This window comes from Drosophila ficusphila, unplaced genomic scaffold (genome assembly GCF_018152265.1).
Source record: "Drosophila ficusphila isolate 14025-0441.05 unplaced genomic scaffold, ASM1815226v1 contig_414, whole genome shotgun sequence".
Taxonomy (NCBI): Eukaryota; Metazoa; Arthropoda; class Insecta; order Diptera; family Drosophilidae; genus Drosophila; species Drosophila ficusphila.
Genome location: NW_025064328.1, coordinates 7,170,540 through 7,188,097, shown reverse-complemented (window position 1 = coordinate 7,188,097; position 17,558 = coordinate 7,170,540). Strand labels below are relative to the sequence as shown.

The 17,558-nt window shown below is 47.4% G+C and overlaps 2 protein-coding genes across 3 annotated transcripts; one reads left to right on the top strand and one right to left on the bottom strand.

Moving 5' to 3' along the window:
• On the bottom strand, positions 1-2,097 carry LOC108101482 (nucleoporin seh1). The gene is made up of 4 exons (XM_017205830.2): positions 1,557-2,097; positions 1,060-1,497; positions 410-618; positions 1-351 (listed from the first exon to the last, which is right to left on the bottom strand). Exons 1-4 carry the CDS (start codon positions 1,665-1,667, stop codon positions 45-47), a joined length of 1,065 nt encoding a protein of 354 aa, XP_017061319.1. The 5' UTR covers positions 1,668-2,097; the 3' UTR covers positions 1-44.
• Positions 2,098-4,733: 2,636 nt separating this feature from the next.
• LOC108101477 (acetyl-CoA carboxylase) lies at positions 4,734-17,558 on the top strand. 2 transcript variants are annotated; one of them, XM_017205823.2, is made up of 14 exons: positions 4,734-4,896; positions 6,190-6,366; positions 6,515-6,909; positions 6,978-7,099; positions 8,804-9,170; positions 10,180-10,468; positions 10,531-14,264; positions 14,328-14,630; positions 14,693-14,863; positions 14,927-15,355; positions 15,490-16,359; positions 16,425-16,772; positions 16,830-16,964; positions 17,035-17,558. In XM_017205823.2, exons 2-14 carry the CDS (start codon positions 6,207-6,209, stop codon positions 17,167-17,169), a joined length of 7,458 nt encoding a protein of 2,485 aa, XP_017061312.1. In that variant the 5' UTR covers positions 4,734-4,896; positions 6,190-6,206; the 3' UTR covers positions 17,170-17,558. The 2 variants fall into 2 exon arrangements, with proteins under 2 accessions (XP_017061312.1, XP_017061314.1); XM_017205825.2 differs by lacking the exons at positions 4,734-4,896; positions 6,190-6,366; positions 6,515-6,909; positions 6,978-7,099 and adding an exon at positions 7,761-8,305.

Sequence of the window (17,558 nt, the reverse complement as noted above, 5' to 3'; positions counted from 1 at the left end):
TTTAAGCTTAACATTTTATTCGGACTTTTACGATTATTACAAGATCAGTGCCATGGCACCTGGTTGCCGATAGTGCCCTTCTTGTAGAATTTCGCCGTGGCCGAGGCTGTGGTGGCCAGCGTCGGTGTGGGCGGAGCAGGCTCATAGGTGGGTCCACTGCCCTCCGCCTTTAGCACTGCGGCGCAGCGCCACTGCCTATTGTAGTTCATCCGCCAGAGACGAACACATCCATCGTCGCCCGTGGAGATCAGCATGGTGGCCAACATGTTCCAACAGACGCGCCACACGGGGCAGTTGTGCTCGCTAAACTTTATGGTCTGGATGTCCAGCTTAGAGTTGCCGGTGGCGTCCCTAAAACATGTAAACTCATTAGTTATGGGTTTTTATTGGGGGCTGTTCTCGATCTCACGTCACGCCGCGTAGGTTTACGATGTAGAGATCCTTACTGGCCACTGCCAGCATGTGGAAGGTGCGACCTGCGTTGGGGGCGAAGGCCACATCCGTAACCGGGTCGGTTATGTCATTAACAGTCTCAATTTTCACGCACTTCCGGGCGTTCTCGCTGTAGGCAAACAAAAAAACTTTCCCGGTAGGAGTAGCTGCCTCATCGCTGCCCGCCTAGAAAAAAGAAGAAATATTAAATAGTAGTAGCTTCTTCTGTAAGACTAGTTTCTTTTAAAAATGTGACCTTAATACTTTCCTTACTACCCTTTCATAGTTTAAATTGTCCCAACTTTATTCAGATACTTTTACCTTCAAATAGATCAATAATTTTAAATATTTCATTATCTACATAAAACTAAGGTTTAGTTTATAGAAACTTATAAGATTCCTATTTATATTGTTTTCTGGCCTGATTTGGATTTTGCAATGCATAATCATAATAAAATATTAACAATTTGTGAAAAACGGGCTGAGGAAGGACGCTAAGGAATAAGTAGATATGATCTAAATATCTTTTATCTTAGGTTTCTAAATATGTAACCTTTAAATAATTGATAGTTTAAAACATCTTAGATTATAGTAACTAAATGTTTTTGTTGCTCTAAGTTTTCTTACCGCCAGCAGCTGGGTTACCATGTAGGTGGACGTATTCCAGGACAAACAGCTCAGCGGCAACTTGTTAGCAATCTCGTGCTGAACTGGCCACTGAGAGAGGTTCATGATATCCGGGGCTTCATAAATGCGGATGATGCCATCGGCGGAGGCTGTTGCCAGTAGAAGTCCAAGGTACTTTGGCGCAAACTCCACGTCGGTGACGCTGGTCCTGGAATCCACCAGCGTTGTGCGACGAACCCAGCGACGTGTGGGGGCGTTCGTGGCGGAGACCTTCTCGCCAATCACCTCCTCCCAGACGGAAGCGGTGCGATCAAACGAGCAAGTGGCCACAACCTGGCCGAATTCCGGATGTGCCCAGGACACGCGCCAAATGGATCCCGAATGTGCCTTCCAGCTGCTAGTGACATTCCATTTTCCCTGACCGTCCTCGTCCCAGATCTGAAACCAAAAGTTCCGGATAAAATAGGTTGTTTATGGCAGCAAACACAACTCTTAACCTTTACTGTCTGATCGCTGGAGCAGGTGGCCATCCGGCGGCCGTAGTAATCAAAGACTACATCATGTATCACATCCTTGTGATCCGCAATTATGGGTTCCACGTCAAACATGCTCAAAAATGCAGTTTTTTGTCAAAAATCTTGTTTATAAAATGCACGCGCCGAAATATCTGCGCCGCTAATGCCGCCCTGACAAAACAGGGTTGGCTTATGCCCGCCGAACAGCTGTTGCCCACCTTGGCCAGTATTTTTTCAGTATTTTCAGACAAATGGTCACTCTGACCGAGTGGTCTGAAATTCGCGTGAAATACGAATAAAAAAAGCAGCCGAAAATAACAAAACACAGCGCAGCGGTCGATCACAACCTGATAACATATCAGCCGTGCAACGACGCCCGTCTGGGAACCGCGAAGAATTTACAAATCGGGGAGTCAAGGCCCCAAGGTCCGAAAAGAGACAGTTTTGCACCCGGAAAAGAACAGTTACACACAACAAAATTGCCAACCGAAAGAAACGTGCGAAGCGCAGTGCGATGGAGAAGAGTAAGTGCGGTAATCTAAGCGCTAAACGGGTAATTACAGCCCGAATCGAAATGTATGCGCATATATGCAAATAAGCGGGGTGAATAACCCGTCAGCATAGGCATATGCAGATCAGGAACCACGTTTGTTTATCATTTGAATTCGTTGGCTAAAGTGCGGATTTAAATCGAAGTGCAATGGGCACAGCATAAATTCCCATTCTTTTCATCTTCAATATGCTCGCCTACTTTTGCTCTCCCGTCCTTTTCTCTTGCTCTCTCACTCGTTACTGACCTTGATTCCTATTGGATTTTACACATCGCGCGATGCCCGTGACGTATGTATGTGAATCAGTGTGTGTTTGTGTCAGCCGGCTTCAATTACCTAATAAGAACTAAATTGGAGATTATGCATCCCTACACAGAGGGAAATAATTAAGGGTAATGCACCTTTTATAAAAATGCACACCGGAATAAAGATAAATATCTTTGTCAAATAAACAGTCTCAACAAATCTCTAACGATAATCAAATCATTGGCGGTCACAAACATTTCTTGTCTGTTGTTCAGATGTTTAGAAAACAAATTGTGCACAGAAAAAAATGAAAAGCTACGTTTCTTATTAAAATGTAAGATGTCTAGTTTCGTTAATATATTTCAGTTTGTAACTTAAATACGCATCTATTTACATAATATACATACATAAATATGTATGTGCATATTTACTTTTAAAATTTATAAATTATTTATTTTTTAAATTAAATATTAATAATAAAAAAATAATAAAGCCCAGATTAGTTGATCTTGAAATTTTACCTACAAAGTTAATTTGGTGCTGTGTAGAAATTCTACAGATAAGCCCATCGAAATCAGGCGTTTCACACGCGACCGACTTTCGGTTCTATTATTATTTGGAGGTGATATCAGTTGACGGTTTTGTTCTGGCCACGCGCCAAACATGAATAATTCGACCAAAATCGAAAAATAAAATACAAAAAAATTTCCACGCGATAAGATCCCGGGAAAGATTTGAGCCTTCGAGACCGTCACCACTAAGTATTAATCATAATCGGTCGTCAAGGCCAATGCCGAAATCGGAAGATTTTTCAGGCGTCCGCCTATCTCAGATTAAAGCGGGCGTCGCGTCGGGAATTTCTTTTATGACTTTTAAAAAACCTCTGCTGATGCCGGGAGCAGCCGCACAAAAAAATGAAAACAAATCAGCTCGATTTGCGTGTTCTGCTCGTGGCAGCGGACTGAATTATTTAATAATTCGATTTCAAGTGCAACGCGCTAATCAATTTCTGGCGTTTTCGCTCATTTAACCCTAATCAGCATCGCTTGCCACTTACGCTAGCAAATTGAGAAATTATGGTGTTGTAGTGCTGTTTTTGTTTTTCGTAGAGTGCATTACCGTCAGCAGAAGGGTCAACTTTTAGATAACATCCAGCAGGTATAGCAACAATAACAACAACAAGGCTGAAAACACTATAGGCGACCTTGACATTGAAAAGCTGCAACAGTCGTACGGAAACAGTTTAAAGAGCGGAGAGTAGTCTAGACTCTAGAGAGAGTGAGAAAGACAGCTTGTTGGCAACAGCTGATCAAGATCGACATATCGCTCTTATCGGGGTTTATCAATTGCAGACTGTTTGAAACTGGTCACCACAAGCAATTGCCCATGAACAGGAAACTTTCCTAAGGGGGATTTATGAACTTTAGTTCGCTTATTAAAATTAAAACTACTGTCTTACTGTAATGAAAATGTAATTGAAAAATGTTAAATTTGTTTTGGTTTTATTTTAAAAGCGTTTGTGTGTGTTGTTGTTTTATTTATTCATGAAAACAGTTTGGAAAAAAAATTAACATCAATTCTACTCTAGCAAAAGGGTGTGTTCTATGTCTAAATGGTAATATATGTGCGTTAGGTAAATCAGAAAACCTTCCTCTAACCACTTAATGTGGTATATTAAGTGAATACGAAATAAAAAAAACCTTAAACAACTTTTAAGCCATGGCGCTGGCAGATATAGAGATAGTCTCTATGTTAGGTTAGGTCGGTATTAAAAATGAGTCGGTATTGTACAATCAAGATGTCAAAAAAAAGAAATAACAATAATCTCTTTAAGACACTACAAGTATGTTAGGTTTTGCGTATAAACAAGCTTATATACTTAGAATTAAATTTACCACCTCAGACCGCTAAGTATAATAATAAAGTGGATAACGCATTTTTAGAGTTTATATTCGCATATTTATTAGTTATTTCGCAATAAAAAGAGATCACTTGGACCGACAGTACAGTACAGTACGTGTCGTCATCATTTTTGCCACCTTAATAAAACAATTTTTTTAATGGCAGAGATTTCCCAGCTTAATTCGACCGTTTTTCTGTTCGAATTAGTGTGGCTCACTTGTATGTTCTTTTGGTCACTCCGGCACCGGGAACAAAACAACAACAATTGGCTTGGCGACCTGCGAGACCCGCCGGCGATTAACATACGAGCGCAACAACCTGAACACGCACAAACACAGGCCCGAACACGAAAAGCTGGCCATAGCTATAGTTGATATTGATAGTGGCGACGTCGACAGCGAACTGCGAACAGCGAATAGCGGCGGCGTCCAGGCATCGATAGTGCCTTTTCGGACGAGCATGGCCCAGTTGAGTTCCAAGCGTCGGTCACTGCAGTTGCCATCTAGAAATCGTGCGGAACCAGTCAGTCTAGGGAGTGGAAACCGATCCTATACGATCCGATTCTATTCGACCTCGTCTTCAAAACTCACATCACAAAACTAGACAAAGGCACACGCAGAGTGGTAAAACGTAAAACCTACAAATAAACTAAAGCTAAAACAAAACCAAATAAAAACCCAGTCAAGGTTCCGAAAAGTGTTGCCCAAAAGATAATCGTTCAGCTAGAAAGATTTCAGTTCTTTCGGTTGTTGAGTAAGGAGAACATATGGGCAGTCCTCAAGCGCTTATCGTAAGATCGGTAAAACAAAAACATACGACTCCCACTTTGGGGGCTGTTTATAGAGAAATCCGAGTGCGGAGCTACACACCTGTTGAGTCGTTTTTAACGCGTAGTGTTACCCAAAACTTAGTTCTCTGTGCGATTTCCGATTAAGGCGCCTGCCGCCAGGCGTTACATAACACCCCGATCGTTTTCGAGCTCGATTCCGGGGTCTAATTCACCTTTCCGTGTCTTTGAAAGCCCCGCTGGCTGGCACACTTACACACTGTAATGGCAAAATCATTGACCTCTTCCACTGGCGAAGCCAATTTGCATTTCGATGTTGTGTATCGAGGGGTTTTTTCTGTCAGATTGTATTTTTACCATTTTCTTTTTGGCACTCTTCTGCGTTTTGTTTAAAATTTTAATGCGCTGCACATTGTACCCCCAATATCCAAAATGAATTTTCGTGTTTAAAAGTTGTATCACCCTGCGCAAAGGGTATAAGGGTGTTCATTAGCAAAGCAATCTTAAATTTTTGTCCTGGAAAACACAAAGCTCCTGTATTTTCGTACAGTATTTTGTAAACTATTTGCGAAACCCACTTAATATATGGAATTTTTTAAGTGGTTGATTTCAAGCTAAGTATATGTTAGTCGGAAATCGGCGCCTAATAATCTGTCAATGATTACGCAAAAGTATAGCTAAATATATGGCTCGACAGATCACCTTTTACTTGCGCTTAGATCAATGGCAAGTCACATTCAGCTTATTTAATTGTAGTTAATAATCTCGATTCAATTAACACTCCCCGATCTTAAGTTATTTCAGATAGCGTATATCTCATTCGTTACACATGCTTCTTATCATTGACCTGGCAACGATTTATTTTTGTGTCTTATATGGTTTTTTCGGTTTCTTAATTGTATCTGACCAACTAGTTTATGCATAGATTAGCATTTTTATTTTGTTTTGTTTCGCCGCTTTGGCCTACAATTCGTGGCAAGGTTTTTGAACTTGAAAAGTATCAAAAAAGAGATGATGCGAAATCCTTAGCAATGCACAGACACTTTCACTGCTTCACAATGAAAATGAAGTAAAGCCAGACTGAAGACACGATTATCTAATCCGATTTGCATTCACCGATTCAAAGCAGCTTTTTGGATATAGCCGATGTTGATCACACTATTAGGCACTCTGGCTGCTTTTCTCGCATTCCTCTTGACATTGATCTTTGGCCGCGGCCAGAAAAGATTCAAACCAATCCAATCGGAAGCAACAGCATCGGCCACGACAGCAACAACTAGCGCCAGCGACAACAACAAAACGAATCGTAAGAATCCACAACTTTGTTAAATCGAAACACTTGAAGGGCACACAAATCGCACACCTAGCTGATAACCCAATTTAATTAGTCTATAATGTGTATATGACTTTTAGCTGTGCCTAACCTGACTTTCGTTTCTAATCTGTGATTGCAGACAGCTCCAGCGTGATTGCAGCTACAGCAACAACAACGACAACAATTAGAAATCCCTCGGCTGCATCAGCAACACCATCATCCGCAGTAACAGCAGCCGTTAAAGCGGGAGAAAAGCGAATTCCAAAGGCCTGTATCAAAAAAGTCAAGTTCTCCAGCGAGAGCCTTAAGTCCGACGTTGAGGAGCTGTGCGAAAAGCTGCAGGATAGCGCACTGACTGACCTGAGCAACGACAACATCCGCATTACCTGCCATCAGAACAACAACAACAGCATCAGCAAGAATAAGAACAATAACCTGAACAACATTGACATCAACATAAGCAAAATGAGCGAAACAAATGAGTCCAACGACACGGCAGTCCAATCGGCGGAAGGCGAGAGGCCCAGCTTTTTGGTACAGAAATTGTAGTCCCAAACATTTGGCACCATCACTGATGATTTTGTATTTATCCCATCCCACAGGTGGGCGACGAGATCGATGAGAAGGCCGCCGAGGCTGGCGAGGCCTGCGATGAGTTCCCCCAGAAGATGCAGAGCGATATTCGTCAGGGTAACGACATTTCCGAGCGTCGCAAGCGGTTAAGGTAAGTGAAAAGGGCTAACCCAAATTAAAAAAAATATGTATTAGGTAAATAGGATATACATTGTTTTTGCAATTGGGAACAACGTCCCCTTTAGTGAGCAGCTTAATACCAATTTCAAAGTAGGGTGCGGATCAATTTAGTATTTAAAGCAACGCAAACACTTGAAATTCAAATCGATTTGATAAGTTCTTGACGAAGTACAACTTGACATTCAATTTAAAAAGATAGATTTGATAGACCATTTCAATAATAAAGCCCTTATTAAAGATAATGATTCATATTTCCGCTCAGTGTAGCGAGCAAAACAAAGAACAGGTGACTGCGTCACAGGCAAACGCCGCCAAACATATCGCGTGAGTTTAGGGAAAAGAGACGGCGCAAAGCTCGCAGCCGTGAGTGCGAATGAGAGGCAGTCTCCTAGCTTTCCGAGAACCTTTCGCTGTGCGCAAACATGGAGAGAAAAAGTGAGATGGGGCGACCGAGAGAGAGTCCATGTGGGAACGCCGCATTTTGTTTTCATTCATAATGTTTAAAACTTGTTTTGCCATCGGCTGGCTCGCTCTTTCGGTCTCAACGCTTCTCCGGCCAATGCGGCGTATGAGCGATGGTGGCCAACAGCAGAGTTGGCCCGCTCCGAGGTTCAGTTCAGTTCCCAGGCAGTCGTCGGCTCCGCCAGTCCGCATTCCGCAATCCCCAGAAATTCGAAAACACAACCCAGAAGCCCCAACCCATTGCCCAAATAAGTTTCTCGCGTGTGCGGACATCGTTCGACATTGATTTTTGTGTGTGTTTTTTTTCGGCCGTCGGAGCGCGGTGAAAGTGGTGCAGCAGTGTCAGCAAAAAATTATTAGTCACACTTGCATAATTGCGAGGAGCCCCAAAAAACGGCGATCCCCTGCCAGAGCTCACCTTTGCCCCCTTTTGGATGCTATTGGCCCTCGTGGAGCTTATAAGAATGCTGAAGCGTCGCGCCAGCAAGCGATTCGTACTTGTTGAGTCCGGTGAAGAGAACGCCAATGTATCGGGCTCGGGAACGGGATCGGGATCGGGCTCGGGCCCAGCTATACCCCAATTTGTGGCAGTGGACTGCGGTCAGAACGAGAACAATAACAATGCCAGCGAGATGAGTGCCAGCATCAGCAATCATAACGCTAACAACCAGTCGTCGCAATCGCTGCTCAATGTGCCCGTGGTGGGAACCCTGAAGTAAATCTCATATGAAATCCTCATGTTTGTTTATTGCAATGCATTATTCGTTATTCGTCGACAAGTTGTAAACAAAAGCGAATTATGTGCAAGAACTTTTGATCGTGTCAGCAAAACCGGTTTTGTCAAATCTTCCCATCATGTGCCCGCCCCTCCCTTTTCTACACCTGTCTCATCGCGCCATTATCTACACTGATCAGCATGAGTTCGGGTTTGAATTAATTACTTTAAATTGAAAACTCCAATGGATGGTGGCTGTGGCCATATTTTTAAGGGTTTCAAAAAGGGTCAGGAATTTCCAATTAATGTTTATAGGTTGCACTTTGGTTTCACAAATTTTTTAAGCTTTAAAAACATTAAATACACTCCAAAAATTTTTACTTACTGTACACACAGGATTTGTATTGAATCCTTTCCCTCATTTGTTTTAATAGAAATTATTATAATTGTTTTGTTGGCAAAACCTCTTACTTACCAAATTTCCAATGTAATTTCCAGGCCGAGTATGTCCCGAGGCACTGGTCTAGGCCAGGATCGCCATCAGGATCGAGATTTCCACATCGCCACCACCGAGGAGTTCGTGAAGCGCTTCGGCGGCACCCGTGTGATCAACCGAGTACTGATCGCCAACAATGGAATTGCAGCGGTCAAGTGCATGCGTTCCATCCGGAGATGGGCCTACGAGATGTTCAAGAACGAGCGGGCCATTCGGTTTGTGGTGATGGTCACGCCGGAGGATCTGAAGGCGAACGCCGAGTACATCAAGATGGCGGATCACTACGTGCCCGTGCCCGGCGGATCGAACAACAACAACTACGCCAACGTTGAGCTCATTGTGGACATTGCGCTTCGCACCCAAGTGCAGGTGAGTCCGGAATCTGGGGGCCACCGCCATAGAAGTGGCCAATGCCGGTCCGTGTTTAGTTTGGCTGGCTCCACCTAAAACGCATCGTACGATTTGTATTTGCACTCCGTCAATCGGAGGGAAACTAGCAAAGTCAAGCGATCGTAGCGCATACAAATAAAAAGAGCCCCTATTTGTGTTCGTGTGTTTTCGCGGCGGCCGGCATTTTGGCATGTGTCAGCCAACACTGTGCTACAAATTGTGTCTTAAAATCCAGGGAATTGTTGTTTATTGCCTCACTTGGAGATATGCACAAAGTTTGAGCCTTCCGCCCAGCCCAATTTCTGCAATTACTTACGGTATAAAGTTCGTTCGACAGCAATTTAAATGTGTTTTATGGAGGTTTACGTTTAGGTTTTTTTCGCGGACACTTCCAAAGTGTAAGCGATTGTACGTGTCAATTAGCTCTAAACAAATACCTTAAACACTTTTTGAATATGCATACATTGCAGTAGAGAATACTACAATGTTGAGCTTCCCCAACATTAAAAGATAATATGTAGTTACAAATCTATAATTGTTCTACACATATATCAACTGCAGAGTTGTTCAAGTCTTACAAAGATAACTTTTAAATTAAACTTCTTCAGCTGTAATCTAAGACGCCCATTTATTTCTCCTTTCGAACCTTGGACAACCTAACTAGAGAATGGGTGTTTTGATTGGAATGCATTGAAACCACTTGGAAGTGGAAATTAACTCTCTAGTGTTTACGTTCCTGTAACTATTGTACTTGAGGTTAATTAGCAAAGGTGACGGCACTTTGTTGCTCAGTGTGAATTATCTATTTTTTTCGCTATCCGGCATTGTCGATGAACGCGGCAATGACGTCACGATTGATTTTTACCAACAATAAAGCTCCATAATTTTCCAAACACTCACACCCACTCCGCTGTCCTTGGGGTATTGGGGCTCATTATATTGAAATGAACTGATTATGAACCCGTTTATGAACCGTTTATGATTGCAGGCTGTGTGGGCTGGTTGGGGTCATGCCTCCGAGAACCCAAAGCTGCCAGAGCTGCTCAACAAGGAGGGTCTGGTGTTCCTTGGCCCCCCGGAACGTGCAATGTGGGCGCTTGGCGACAAGGTGGCCTCCTCAATTGTTGCCCAAACGGCTGAGATTCCCACCCTGCCGTGGTCCGGCTCCGACCTGAAGGCGCAGTACAGTGGCAAGAAGATTAAGATATCCAGCGAGCTTTTCGCCCGCGGATGTGTGACCAATGTGGAACAGGGTCTGGCCGCAGTTAGCAAGATTGGTGAGTGACACAAAGTTTATCCAGATTTGATGAAAATGCAACCGGTGTTTCCTTTTCCACAGGCTTCCCCGTGATGATCAAGGCCTCGGAGGGAGGTGGTGGCAAGGGCATTCGTCGCGTAGACACCTCCGAGGAGTTTCCGGGTTTGTTCCGCCAGGTCCAAGCCGAGGTGCCCGGATCACCCATTTTCGTGATGAAGCTGGCCCGCGGAGCTCGTCACTTGGAGGTGCAACTGCTGGCGGATCAGTACGGCAACGCCATCAGCTTGTTTGGCCGTGACTGCTCCATCCAGCGACGCCATCAGAAGATTATCGAGGAAGCCCCTGCCATCGTGGCCCAGCCGGAGGTGTTTGAGGACATGGAGAAGGCCGCAGTGCGACTGGCCAAGATGGTGGGCTACGTAAGCGCCGGAACCGTGGAGTACTTGTACGACCAGGAGGGACACTACTTCTTCCTGGAGCTGAATCCGCGTCTGCAGGTGGAGCATCCGTGTACCGAGATGGTGGCTGATGTGAATCTGCCCGCCTGTCAGCTCCAGATTGGAATGGGAATTCCGCTATATCGGCTCAAGGACATCCGTCTTTTGTACGGAGAATCTCCATGGGGCTCCTCTGTCATTGACTTCGAGAGCCCTCCGAACAAGCCTCGTCCCTCTGGTCATGTCATCGCTGCTCGAATCACCTCTGAAAATCCCGACGAGGGCTTTAAGCCCAGCTCGGGAACCGTGCAGGAGCTGAACTTTCGCTCCAGCAAGAACGTGTGGGGCTACTTCAGTGTGGCCGCCAGTGGAGGATTGCACGAGTTCGCCGACTCCCAGTTTGGACATTGTTTCTCCTGGGGCGAGAATCGTCAGCAGGCTCGAGAGAATTTGGTGATTGCCCTGAAGGAGCTGTCCATTCGTGGTGATTTCCGAACCACTGTGGAGTACCTGATTACTCTTCTGGAGACGAATCGCTTCTTGGACAACAGTATCGACACCGCCTGGTTAGATGCCCTGATTGCCGAACGTGTGCAGTCCGAGAAACCGGACATCCTGCTGGGCGTGATGTGCGGATCGCTGCACATCGCAGATCGTCAGATCACCGAAAGCTTCTCCAGCTTCCAGACCTCTTTGGAAAAGGGTCAAATCCAGGCGGCCAACACTTTAACCAACGTCGTGGATGTAGAGCTCATCAACGATGGCATCCGTTACAAGGTGCAGGCTGCCAAGAGCGGAGCCAACTCGTACTTTCTGCTGATGAACAGCTCGTTCAAGGAGATCGAAGTTCACCGCCTGTCCGACGGGGGTCTGCTCATCTCCCTGGAGGGTGCCTCCTACACCACGTACATGAAAGAGGAGGTAGATCGCTACCGCATCGTGATTGGCAACCAGACCTGCGTCTTCGAGAAGGAGAACGACCCCTCGCTGCTGCGCAGTCCGTCGGCGGGAAAGCTCATCAATATGCTCGTCGAGGATGGAGCCCATGTGGCCAAGGGTCAGGCCTTCGCTGAGATTGAGGTGATGAAGATGGTGATGACTCTCACCTCTCAAGAGGCGGGCACAGTGACGTTTGTGCGTCGCCCGGGAGCAGTTTTGGATGCCGGATCTCTGCTGGGCCATCTTGAGCTTGACGATCCCTCGCTGGTCACTAAGGCGCAGCCATTTAAGGGCCAGTTCACGCAGCCGGAGAATGCTCCAGTGCCGGAGAAGCTGAATAGGGTGCATAACACCTACAAGAGCATCCTGGAAAACACGCTGGCTGGCTATTGCCTGCCGGAGCCGTTCAATGCCCAGCGACTAAGGGACATCATCGAGAAGTTCATGCAGAGCCTGCGAGATCCCTCTCTGCCTCTGCTGGAGTTGCAGGAGGTTATCGCCTCCATTTCGGGCCGCATCCCCATCTCCGTGGAGAAGAAGATCCGCAAGCTGATGACGCTGTACGAGCGGAACATCACCAGTGTCCTGGCCCAGTTTCCATCGCAACAGATCGCGAGCGTAATCGACAGTCATGCGGCAACGCTGCAGAAGCGTGCTGACCGCGACGTCTTCTTCCTGACCACCCAGACCATTGTGCAGCTGGTGCAACGCTACCGGAATGGCATCCGCGGCAGAATGAAGGCCGCCGTGCACGAGCTGCTGCGTCAGTACTACGACGTGGAGTCGCAGTTCCAGCACGGCCACTACGACAAGTGCGTGGGATTGGTGCGGGAGCACCACAAGGACGACATGTTGACGGTGGTCAACACCATCTTCTCGCACTCCCAGGTGGCCAAGAAGAATCTGCTGGTCACCCTGCTCATCGATCACCTGTGGGCCAACGAACCCGGACTGACGGATGAGCTGGCCAACACGCTGAGCGAACTGACCTCCCTGAACCGAGCGGAGCACTCGAGGGTGGCTCTGCGATCCCGCCAAGTGCTTATCGCTGCCCACCAGCCGGCCTACGAGCTGCGCCACAACCAAATGGAGTCGATCTTTTTGTCGGCCGTCGACATGTACGGCCATGATTTCCACCCGGAGAACCTGCAACGCCTAATTCTGTCTGAGACGTCCATATTCGACATTCTGCACGACTTCTTCTATCACTCTAACCGCGCTGTGTGCAACGCCGCTCTGGAGGTTTATGTGAGGAGAGCCTACACCTCCTACGAGCTGACTTGCCTGCAGCATCTGGAGCTCTCCGGCGGTCTGCCGCTGGTGCACTTCCAGTTCCTCCTTCCCACCGCTCATCCGAACAGGCTGTTCTCGCGCATGTCCTCGCCCGATGGATTGGATCAGGCGGCGGCCGAGTCCCTGGGAAACTCATTCGTGCGCACTGGTGCGATAGCGGCCTTTGACTCCTTCGAGCACTTCGAGATGTACTCGGACGAAATTCTGGATCTGTTGGAGGACTTTGTCTCGCCGGCCATGGTCAACGCCAAGGTGTTGGAGGCCGTGGAGGCGGCGGACTCCATTTCGGATAGCCGGCACAGCACCTCGATCAACGTATCGCTGTCGGATCCCGTGACCCGGGCTAATGCTGCCGAGGAGGCCAAGTCCACGGAACCTATTCATATCGTTAGCGTTGCAGTGAGGGAAACCGGAGAGTTGGATGATCTGCAGATGGCCCAGATCTTTGGCAATTACTGTCAGGAGCACAACGAGGAGCTTTTCCAGCGGCGCATCCGCAGGATTACGTTCGCCGCTCTGAAGAAGCGACAGTTCCCGAAGTTCTTCACCTATCGAGCCAGGGACAAGTTCACGGAAGATCGTATTTACCGACATCTGGAGCCTGCGTCTGCTTTCCACCTCGAACTGAATCGCATGAAGACATACGACCTTGAGGCTCTGCCCACGGCTAACCAGAAGATGCATCTCTATCTCGGCAAGGCCAAGGTTTCCAAGGGTCAGGAGGTCACGGATTACCGATTCTTTATTCGCTCGATCATTCGCCACTCGGATCTGATCACCAAGGAAGCATCATTCGAATATCTGCAGAACGAAGGAGAGCGCGTGCTACTGGAGGCCATGGATGAGCTGGAGGTGGCCTTCTCGCACCCGCACGCCAAGCGCACCGACTGCAACCACATCTTCCTGAACTTTGTGCCCACCGTCATAATGGATCCGGCAAAGATTGAGGAATCCGTAACAAAGATGATCATGCGCTATGGTCCCCGTCTGTGGAAGTTGCGTGTGCTGCAGGCTGAGCTCAAGATGGTCATCCGCCAGTCGCCACAGTCACCCACTCAGGCAGTGCGTCTGTGCATTGCAAACGACTCGGGCTACTTCCTGGATATTTCCATGTACACGGAACAGACGGAACCGGAAACAGGAATCGTAAGCCGAAACTAAAAGCTGATCTTGAATTATACTTGACATTATCTGTTTCTTTATTTGCAGATCAAGTTCAAGGCTTATGGAGAAAAGCAGGGATCTCTGCACGGTCATCCCATCTCCACTCCCTACATGACCAAGGACTTCCTGCAGCAGAAACGCTTCCAGGCGCAGTCAAACGGCACCACCTATGTCTATGACGTGCCGGACATGTTCCGCCAGATGACCGAGCGTCACTGGAGGGAATTTTCGAAGGCGCGGCCCACAGTGGACATCCGCATCCCCGACAAGATTCTTATCGAGTGCAAGGAGCTGGTCCTTGAGGGCGACAGTCTGGTAGAAATGCAGCGTCTGCCTGGCGAAAACAATGTGGGTTTACAGCTTAGGCAATGTGCTTGGAGGATCAACATTATTTTAATTATTTATTTTAGTGCGGCATGGTAGCTTGGCGCATTGTCCTGGCTACTCCGGAATACCCGAATGGCCGTGAGATCATTGTGATAGCCAACGACTTAACCTACCTGATTGGTTCCTTCGGCATTAAGGAGGACGTGCTGTTCGCCAAGGCCTCGCAGTTGGCCCGCCAACGCAAAGTGCCCAGGGTAAGTGTAGCCTTCATCTGAACCATTTCCCTTAACTTATAACACGCCACGACTATCTTTCAGATATACATCTCCGTGAACAGCGGTGCCCGTATCGGACTTGCTGAGGAGGTGAAGGCAATGTTCAAGATCGCATGGGAGGATCCAGAGGAGCCAGACAAGGGTTTCAAGTACCTCTACCTCACCACCGAGGACTACGCACAGGTCGCCAGCTTAAATTCGGTGAGAGCTATCCTCATCGAGGACGAGGGCGAGCAGCGCTACAAGATAACCGACATTATCGGCAAGGACGACGGCTTGGGCGTGGAGAACCTGCGCTACGCTGGTCTGATTGCCGGTGAGACGTCACAGGCCTACGAGGAAATCGTAACCATCGCCATGGTCACCTGCCGCACCATCGGTATTGGGTCGTATGTGGTGCGTCTAGGCCAGCGCGTCATCCAAATCGACAACTCGCACATTATACTCACGGGCTACGCTGCGCTGAACAAGGTAAGCAAAACGAAAGCAAAAATTATATTGATTTCGATGAGCCTTCTGCTCTTTAAAATAAAAATAAGTTTGACTCATCATTGATAATCAAACTGCATAGAACTGATTGTTAAACGGGTTTCTTCTTCTTCCAGCTGCTTGGACGCAAGGTGTACGCCTCCAACAACCAACTGGGTGGCACCCAGATTATGTTCAACAACGGAGTCACGCACAAGACTGAGGCTATCGATCTAGACGGCGTCTACACCATCCTCGACTGGCTCTCTTACATCCCCGCCTACATTGGGTGCGACCTGCCAATTGTCCTGCCCAGCGATCGAATCGATCGACCTGTGGACTTCATGCCCACCAAGTCGCCGTACGATCCGCGCTGGATGCTCGGTGGCCGAGTGAATCCCGTGAATGCCAACGAATGGGAGAACGGCTTCTTCGACCGCGACTCGTGGAGCGAAATCATGGCGTCGTGGGCCAAGACGGTCGTCACCGGACGCGCTCGACTGGGCGGTGTTCCCGTGGGCGTAATTGCCGTGGAGACACGGAGTGTGGAAGTTGAGATGCCCGCCGATCCCGCGAATCTCGACTCGGAGGCCAAGACCCTGCAGCAGGCGGGTCAGGTGTGGTATCCGGATTCCTCGTATAAAACAGCACAAGCCATCAAGGACTTTGGGCGGGAGGAGCTCCCGCTGATCGTATTCGCCAACTGGCGTGGCTTCTCCGGCGGCATGAAGGACATGTACGAGCAGATCGTCAAGTTCGGTGCCTACATCGTCGACGGCCTGAGGGAATACAAGAAGCCGGTGCTCATCTACCTGCCTCCCAATGCCGAGCTGCGAGGTGGAGCCTGGGCTGTGCTGGATTCCCTCATCAACCCGCGTTACATGGAAACGTATGCTGATCCGGAGGCACGAGGTGGAGTGCTCGAGCCGGAGGGCATTGTTGAGATTAAGTACAAAGAAAAGGACCTGGTCAAGACGATACATCGCTTGGATCCAACCACGATTGCGGTAGGCTCTAAAATATAAAAAATATAAGATCCCAAAATCTAATTGATTTCTGATTTTTATTACAGCTGAAAAAGGAGTTCGATGATGCGAATGCCTCCGGAGACAAGGTCAAGGCTGCCCAGATGGACGAAAAGATCAAGGCACGCATCTCTGTTTTGATGCACGTCTATCACACGGTAGCAGTTCACTTTGCCGATCTGCACGACACACCTGAGAGGATGTTAGAGAAGGAGTGCATCAGTGAAATTGTTCCCTGGCGCGATTCTCGCCGCTGGCTCTTCTGGCGCCTGCGCCGTCTACTACTCGAGGATGCTTACATCAAAAAGATCCTGCGCGCCCAGGACAATCTCTCCGTGGGCCAGGCTAAGCAGATGCTGCGCCGCTGGCTCGTAGAAGAAAAGGGAGCCACTGAGGTAAGGCCTTTGACTATCCACTCAAGGCAATCCTACAATATCTATTTTTCTTATTAGGCTTACCTGTGGGACAAAAACGAGGAAATGGTGGGCTGGTATGAGGAGCAGAGCAATGCCGAATCCATTGTTTCCCGAAACGTGAATTCCGTCAGACGGGACGCCATTATTTCAACCATTTCAAAAATGCTCGAGGTGAGTTAGACAGCAGTCCAAAACATTGAGAGCCTCGGTACTGACTTTCTGGTTTTTCTTAAATCCGCAGGATTGCCCCGACGTAGCGCTGGACGCTGTGGTGGGACTCTGCCAAGGCTTAACGCCCGTAAATCGGGGAGTAGTCGTACGCACACTAGCCCAAATGCAGCTGAATGAGGAGACCTCTAACACCAACCAGGGATGATTCTACGCTATGTTCTAAGTTCTTTTTAGGCCCTTCTTTTCACCCCTTCCCCATCCCGCCTCCCACCACATCTCTCAGACCCGTTTTGCGCTTGTAAAATACCGCAAAGCCTTGCATGACGTGCATTTTGTTTAGTTGAATTTGTTTAAACGTAATTAGCCTAAATCTAGTTATGTATTGGAGTTGTAAGCATGGGTAAATTGTTGCCAAATGGCCCCGATAAGCTAGTTGTATCGTGTACATATTCGATTATGTATATCCCTGGGATACAAATCATTCCAATAGTTGTCTAAGAACTAAAGTCCTTTGTACACAGAGCTTTTTGAATTATACGAGTTACTGAAAATATACATATATATGGTACAATACAATTTTTTTAAAAATCGGTA